At 45.2% G+C, this 7,250-nt stretch overlaps 1 protein-coding gene across 4 annotated transcripts in view; it reads left to right on the top strand.

The window, feature by feature from the left end:
- The first annotated feature begins 705 nt into the window (after positions 1 to 705).
- The window catches only part of Akap8l (A-kinase anchoring protein 8 like), a 38,665-nt gene continuing 32,120 nt past the window's right edge, over positions 706 to 7,250 (top strand). For 2 of the 4 annotated variants that reach the window (XM_008829997.3, XM_008830000.3), the window contains exon 1: positions 706 to 857. In XM_008829997.3, the coding sequence (XP_008828219.1) occupies positions 746 to 857 (112 nt within the window). In that variant the 5' untranslated portion in view covers positions 706 to 745. Of the gene's footprint in view, positions 858 to 1,364; positions 1,428 to 1,518; positions 1,587 to 7,250 lie in introns of those variants that run through there. The other 2 variants (XM_008829998.3, XM_008830001.2) reach the window with 2 other exon arrangements.

The following is a 7,250-nucleotide window of genomic DNA, read 5'->3' as shown; positions in this document are numbered from 1 at the left end:
CTGAGGTTACAGGTGTCAGCTACCATGGCCAGCTTTTATCTATTAAAAAAAAATTGTTTTGTGATGTTGGGGATCTCAAAGTGTTCTACCATTGGGCTACATCTTCAGCCCTTTACAAGTCTTATTACTATGAAATGATTAATAAGCAGATGTATTTAGTGCAACTGGCCCCAGACTGACTTTTTTTTCCTTGCAACCAAGGTCTCAAGGTAGCTTGGAGTTTAGCACAATCTGACCCCAAACTTGAGAAATTCTTATGCCTCAGCCGCCTATGTTCCCGCATTACAAAGGCGTCAGCCACCACACACGACCAAATTCATTTTTAAACAAATTCATTTTTTAACGTATTATCTCACGTAATGTCCAGCACCTTGTTTGGCATTTAAATCTTAATCATGGTTTTTACAATTCTCGTTTTGAAGCCACAGGCCCAGGAAATACAGAAACTTAGATTTGATTAGCATTTCTAGCGGAGCGGAGTTGCGTCTCAAATTACTGAGCTCTCTCCGGCCACAGCACGTTAAGGCCTAGGGTCTTTAAGTCCACCCCTTCGAACACTACCTCTCTGTCTTGGCCAATCAACGTAGGGTTGCGTTCAGTAGGCGGGGACAAGGCGGGTCCATCCGCTGGTTGGCAGCATCTTCAACCAGTGGTACGGAGAAGTGTCGAGATAGACAGCGAGTTAGCCCAATGGATGTGAAGGATGAGTTAGGCGCTAGCCAATAAGGAAGGGAGGCGGGGCTGGATGCGTGTGGAAGGGACCCCAGGGATTGTTGTGGTTATCGCGGCGTCAGACGCACGGAGCGGCTTGTCCGTGCCCCTGGGTCGAGTGTTCACCGCCGCCATGAGCTACACAGGTAGGCCCGGCAGGGTTAGGGGCACGCTTCTGGTCAGGGATGAGCCAGAGTCACATCCGGCTCGCCCACGCCTCCCATGGCGTCGCGGTCACTGCCCTCTGCGGTCACAAAATGGCGCCGGGGCCCTTCGTCTCAGGGTCGCGCCCCTCAGCGCCTTGGGCTCGCAGTGGTAGCTCCTGACCGCTCGAGGCCTTGCACGTGACGTCCGCTGACTGGTGCCGCGGGCGTCGGCGTTGTCCTTGCTTCCACCGCCATCCCCGCCGGCTAGTGCTCGGCGGACCTCCGAGACGTCGCTTCTCAGGCCGCGGCGTTTACGCTCAGTCACCGGTTTCTGCTGCAGTCTCCGTTGCCTCCCCCAGCGCAGTTCCAGCGCAAAATGTCTCCGAACCTCCCCCATGTCACCCCCTTCCTCAGCTGGTCAGAGCCGGGCGGGGCTTCAGGCCTCAGTGAGGATGCGTAAATATTTGTAGGGTCTGAGCTGTGCGCCTTAGAGGTTGAGCTTGAGCCTTGGCGAGAAATGGCTAATTTCTACATTAATTCACTCAATATCTGTCAAGTTAACCGAATCGGGTACTGAATAGGCCCCGGGAATGCTGACAAGAAGTTTATAGATGAGGATGGACCTCAATAGGACAATAAATGAGTGCAGGTTGTATTCCAGGGCCGTCGGCACTCTGAAGAGTGAACGTTCAGCCATTACATGGATAGCTTGGAGGCCTCTGACAAGAGGTGAGGTTTAAGAAGAGATGTAAGTGGAGTGGGGGAGAGTAAAGCTACCTGTCTAAGGCAGCTCTTGATGTAGACGGGCTAGGGCAGGAACTGCCTACCTACATCATTATATCTGTTAGGGAGGTCAGTGGTATTTGAACAAAGAGGAAGGTGGGTGAGAAGTGTGGGATATGCTTGGTTGAATATAAATATTTCTGGGTGAGTTCCCACGGCTGCCTGGGTGACCAATAAGACTTCTCAGCCAGGGTCATGGAAGACAGTGCCTCCCACTTTGCTTGAAGTATTTCAGACTTTAATATGTGGTTGCCGGGTAACCTGCATTCTGCCTGGAATGTTCAAATCTGAGAATGGAATCTGAGCCATGAAGGTCTCCATAGGCCTCTGTGTACCAGTCCTCTCAAGCCCCTAGATCAAGAGCTTTCCAGGAACTCTGGATTTTCCAACAACCATCTCCTAGGCCAGGGGCTTTCGATGAGGGTTGATTCTGCCTGCCTCCCACCCCCACAGAGGACATTTGCTTATATCTGGATGCAGGTTTAGTTGTTCCATCCTGGAGTCTGTGTATGAGGGACTGCTACTGACATCTAGTGGAAAAGGGTAGCAATATTGCTGAGCTGCTTGCAATGTACAGCCTCTCCTCCACCACAAAGAACTTTCTGATGCCAAATATCAGTATTTCTGAGGGTAGGCAGCTGTGTTGGAGCCTTTTGCACCATCATTAGTTCAAGAGGGAAATCAGTAAGTTTACTCTTTCTGATGTCTCTAGAACTAAGATGCCATTCTTTTCACCAGGGCTTACCAAGAACTGAAGATAGTTCTTTGGTATATAGGAATGGGGTTACTGACGAACCAGAAGATGAGTGATTGGATGCTATGGGATAGCTTAATAATGGAGCATTTATTAGGAAACTGAGTCAGATCACAATGGCCAAGCTTGAATTTCAGCTCCAGGATTGACAGGCCCTGGATTTAATAGGCACTAGAGTAGCCAAGCTAGTGAGAAAATATTTAGTTTTCCCTTGATCTTGTTAAACTAAAATACAAAAAACACACTAACTTTATAATATGGGTCTCTCCCTTTTAAGAAGCAGACCGGGAAGCTGGGCCTTGTGGTACATTCCTGTAATCCCAGAATTTGGGAGCTAGACAAGAGGAATGTAAGTTCAAGCCCAGCTTGGGCTACATAGACTCATTTCAAAAAACAAAAAAAGTGCCTAAATTCAAAGGCATTTTAAACTGCCTTTGTTTGGTTAGTTTTTTGAGACAGGGTCTCACTATGTTGTCCCAACTGATCTGGATATGTAGACCCTCCCAGGCTGGTTTTGATTTCACAGTCATCTATCTGCCTCTGCCTCTGGAATTAAAGGTGTGTTATCACCACACCTGGCACTTTAAATTTTATTTTTATTTTATGTGTATGAATGTTTTGCTTGCATGTATGTAAGTGCACCATGTGCATGCAATGCCTGCTGAGGCCATAAGAGGGCATCTGATTCCACCCCCCCCCCAACTGAAGTTAGCTACCACTTGGGTTCTGGGCATCAAAGAATCAAGTTGTCCTAGTGTTCTTTAACTGCTGTGCCATCTAATCCTGTTTGTTTTGAGATAGTCTCACGCTGTAACTCAGGCTGGCCTTCATCTCACAGTGTAGTACAGGATGGCCTTGAACTTGGCAGTCATCCTGCCTCAGTGCTGGATTAAGTCACTTTCATGTACTTCTTTGAGGTTAAGTCCTAGAAGCTTTGAAGCAAATTTCACTGTTGTTGTTACTATTTTTTTGAGACAGGGTCTCCTAGCCACAGCTGGCCTGGAACTCACTATGTAGAGGTTAACCTCAGTCTCACAGATATCCACTTTCTTCTGCCTCCCGAGTGTTGGGACTAAAATCATGCACCACCATGCCTGGCTATTATTATTATGTTATTATTTATGTGTGCCTGTGTGTGAGTATGTGCACGTGTGTGCAGATGGTTGCAAAGTCCAGAAGAGAGCCTCCAGAGCTGGAGTTGCAGGGGTTTGTGAGCCGCCTGCCATGTGGGTGCTGGGAACTAAACTCATCAGCAAGTGCTCTCAACTGCTGAGTCATCTTTCCAATCCCATTTTTTTTGTCAATATATCCAGCTCCTTTGGAACTCATCTCTAGTATGGATTGGGAGGGTAGGAACAGGAGAAAAACAGCAAGAAAAAATCTAAAATTAGGCCTTCAAACAAAAGTCTGACTGGTAGTCTTTTTATAGAAACATTTATTAATCAAAATGTACAGAGTTACATTTTTTTCTGAATGAACAGGGACTTTGAATTGGGTGGTTCAAACAGATTACATTTAAGATGTCAGTTGAAAGACTAGGAATCTGAAAGCTTGGTTGGTGCTGAAGTCCCTGCCTCCAGCATGACTCAAACTCCTGTGTCTGGTAGATCAATTCAGGCTTCAGTTCCTTGCCATGTGTATCTCTGTAGAACTAACTGCTGGAAGAACCCTAACAACATGGTGACTAGTTCTTCCAGATTAGAATGATCCCAGTAAAAAATGCAAAAGTCTCAGAAATCACAGTAACATTTCTGTATGTTTCATTGGTCACACTAGCTACCTTTGTTACTCTAAGAGGAAACTAAGAATCATTGCAGGCAATCTCAGAGGCTGGTTTTTGAGGTGTTGAGGATGGAGCCCAGTCTCCTGTATCCCCCTGAATTGCATCCTCCCCAACCCCTCCTCCCCTTTTGTGGTACTAGCACTGAATCTAGGGCTTTGTGCATGCTAGTGCTTTACCACCAAGCTATATCCTAGCTTACATTAAACATTTCCTTTTGATGCAGGGTTTCATCAAGATGCCCAGGATGGCTATGAACTTACTCTCTAACCCAAGCTAGTCTTGAATCTACAATCCTTCTACCTCAGCCTTTCTAGTATCTGGGATTAATAGGCTTGCCCTGTCTGTCTGGGCCCATCTTTTTTTTTTCCTCCTTTTTTTTTTTTCTTTTTTTCAGGGAGAAACTAAGGCCCTCGTCTGAATAAACATAGATCTTTTGCCCTGTAGTTTTCTTACTGAACCTAGGTGTGTGTTCCTGTCAATGTATTTTTTCATTACAGTTGCTCAGCCCTCTACATCTGTGGGTTCTGTACTTGTGGGTTCAGCTAATAGAGGATTGAAAATATTTTGAGAAAAAAACCATGACTGACTAGCTCATGTTAAGTCTTACAAGTAATCTAAAGAGATTTAAAATATAAAGTGGGATATGTATAATTTATATGCAAATGTAGGGAATTTTGTAAAAGAGACTTCAGTACCTGTGAATTTTTCTATATCTGAGTGGGAGGGCCTGTTCTGAAACAAGTTCCCAGCACCTACTAAGTGACCCAGGTGTTTTTTTGTTTGGAAGACAAAATAGCTCTGGCTGGGCTGGAACTTAATATTGTAGACCAGACTGACCTCAAACTCAAGACACATTCACTTGCCTCTGCCTGCTGAGTGCTGGCATTAAAGGCATGGACTACCATGCCTAACTCCTAAGTGATAACTGTACTTAAAAAGTACAATATGTGCCAGACCTGGTAGTACAGCTTAATATAACCAGCATTTGAAGGCTGAGTTAGGAAGATCCCCAGTTCAGGACCTGCCAGGACTATTAGAGTGAATTCAAGACCAGCCTGGGCAACTTAAATGAGACTACTCTGTCTCAGTATACAAAGTAAATAAAAGAGGGCAGGGAATAAACTCACTGATGGGATTAAACTCTTAACATGTGCCAGGTTCAGTCCCCGATATCACAGAAACAACCTACCACATTTTATGGTGCATACCTGTAATCCCAGCACTGGGAGATGTAGGCAGGAGATTAAGAGTTCAAGGTTGTGTATCTAGACCCTATCTGAACAAACTAACCCAGGCTGGAGATGTGGCTCAGTGGTACTTGCTTAGTATGTACAAGGCCCTGGGTTAGATTCTTACCACTGCAAAAACAGACCTAAAAGAAACACATTACATAGCTGGGCATGGTAACACATGCTGGTAGTTCAGCTATTCCACCCTGAGCAATGCAGTAAGATTCCGTCTCGGGGAACATTTGGGTTGGATACCTTATTCTGAGTCTTACAGTGTTGGTGAACTCCCCAAAGAATGCTTTTGATGTTTTTTATATATATGTGCAGGTGCATGCCAATCCATGTATACCTGTGTTTGGAGACCAGAGGTGTCATTTTTTTTGGTGCCATCTAGTTTTTTGGAGACAGTGTTTCTCACTGTTTGGAGTTGCATGGTTACAGTAAGCTGGCTGGTATTGACCAGGATTCACCTGTCTCATTCTCCCTAGTGCTGGGAGTACCCCATCATCCCTGGGTTTTTTATATTGGTTCTGGGATAGAACTCAGGTCCTTGTGCTTGTGTGGCAAGCACTCTACTGACTGAACTATTTCCCCAGCCCCTTTCAGTGTTTCTTTCCCTTTTAATTAAAACCGTGGTGCGTGTGTGTGTGTGTGTGTGTGTGTGTGTGTGTGTGTATGTGTATGCATCTGCATGTATGTGTCTGTATGACTATACATGCACATGTGTGTTCAGGGTGCCCACAGAGGCCAGAAGAGGGCATAGAATTCCTTCGAGTTGAAGTTAACAGGTTGTTGGGAGCTGCTTGATGTAGGTGCTGGACTGAAATTCAGCCCTTATGATTGTGCAGCAAGTGCTCAAAGTTGCTGAGCCATCTCTCCAGCCCCTAGTTTCTTATAGACACTGGAAGGCCCTGGACCCCTGGGGCTAAAATGTTTTTGAACGCATTCTCTTTAGGGAAGATAGCAAATCCTGGGTTTATGTACTTTGTATTTTCTCCTTCCCCAGGGCCTAAGCTCCATTCTCTCCTTTGGGAAGTAAAGCTGAGGTTGAATCTACAGCTTTCTTATTTGGTACCCTTGGAGCTGGATGTGTTTGGTATTCTTGAGAGAAGTGTGTTCCTTAGCATCCCATGGGGTCAAGACGGCAACCTGGAATTAAATATATAAGGGACTAAGGGTGTAGCTTAGTGGCACAGATGGGCCTAGCATGCCAGAGGCCTTGGGAATCATCTCAATAACCACAAAACAAAATCACATTAATTTTGTGCCATATTCATAAAATTCATTTTTCTGGGTTCCTTTGGCTTCAGTGTAAATTTGAGCATCACCTGTGCAGATTGCTTACTCTATTTCAGAACTTAGGGAAGGAAGCCTGGAGCACTCTAGACAGGTACTTTCTCCTGCCTCATTCCAGTTCTAAGAGTCTTTGATTTGCTGAACTTTGAACTTTGGGAGTTACAGGGGATGGAATTTTGCCTCTTCCCCCTTACTGGGTTTGCTGGGATGTGCAACTAAAGTGTTGTTTAGCGTTGATACATAGTCTTTTTTTTTTGTTTTAAGACAAGGCCTTTCTATACAGACCAGGCATGCCAAGAACTCACAATCCTCCTGTTCTGCTTCCCCAAAGTATTGGGTTACAGGTGTGTATCATCACATCTGACTTGATAGTGTCTTCTACTGCTGCAGTAGTCGGGGGGGGGCTTTATGAATGTTTAGGACCAGAAGTACTCTCAGGTTTTGGGATATTTGGACATAACTGATGGGAAGTCTTGGATAGGATCCAAAATTAAACATTACGTTCAGTTGTGTTTCATTTGCACTCTGTAGGCTGAAGATATATATAT

This window comes from Nannospalax galili, unplaced genomic scaffold, assembly GCF_000622305.1.
Source record: "Nannospalax galili isolate Female #2095 unplaced genomic scaffold, S.galili_v1.0 scaffold2094, whole genome shotgun sequence".
Classification (NCBI taxonomy): Eukaryota; Metazoa; Chordata; class Mammalia; order Rodentia; family Spalacidae; genus Nannospalax; species Nannospalax galili.
The sequence above is the reverse complement of the archived record's forward strand: the minus strand, read 5'-3'. Positions and strand labels throughout refer to the sequence as shown.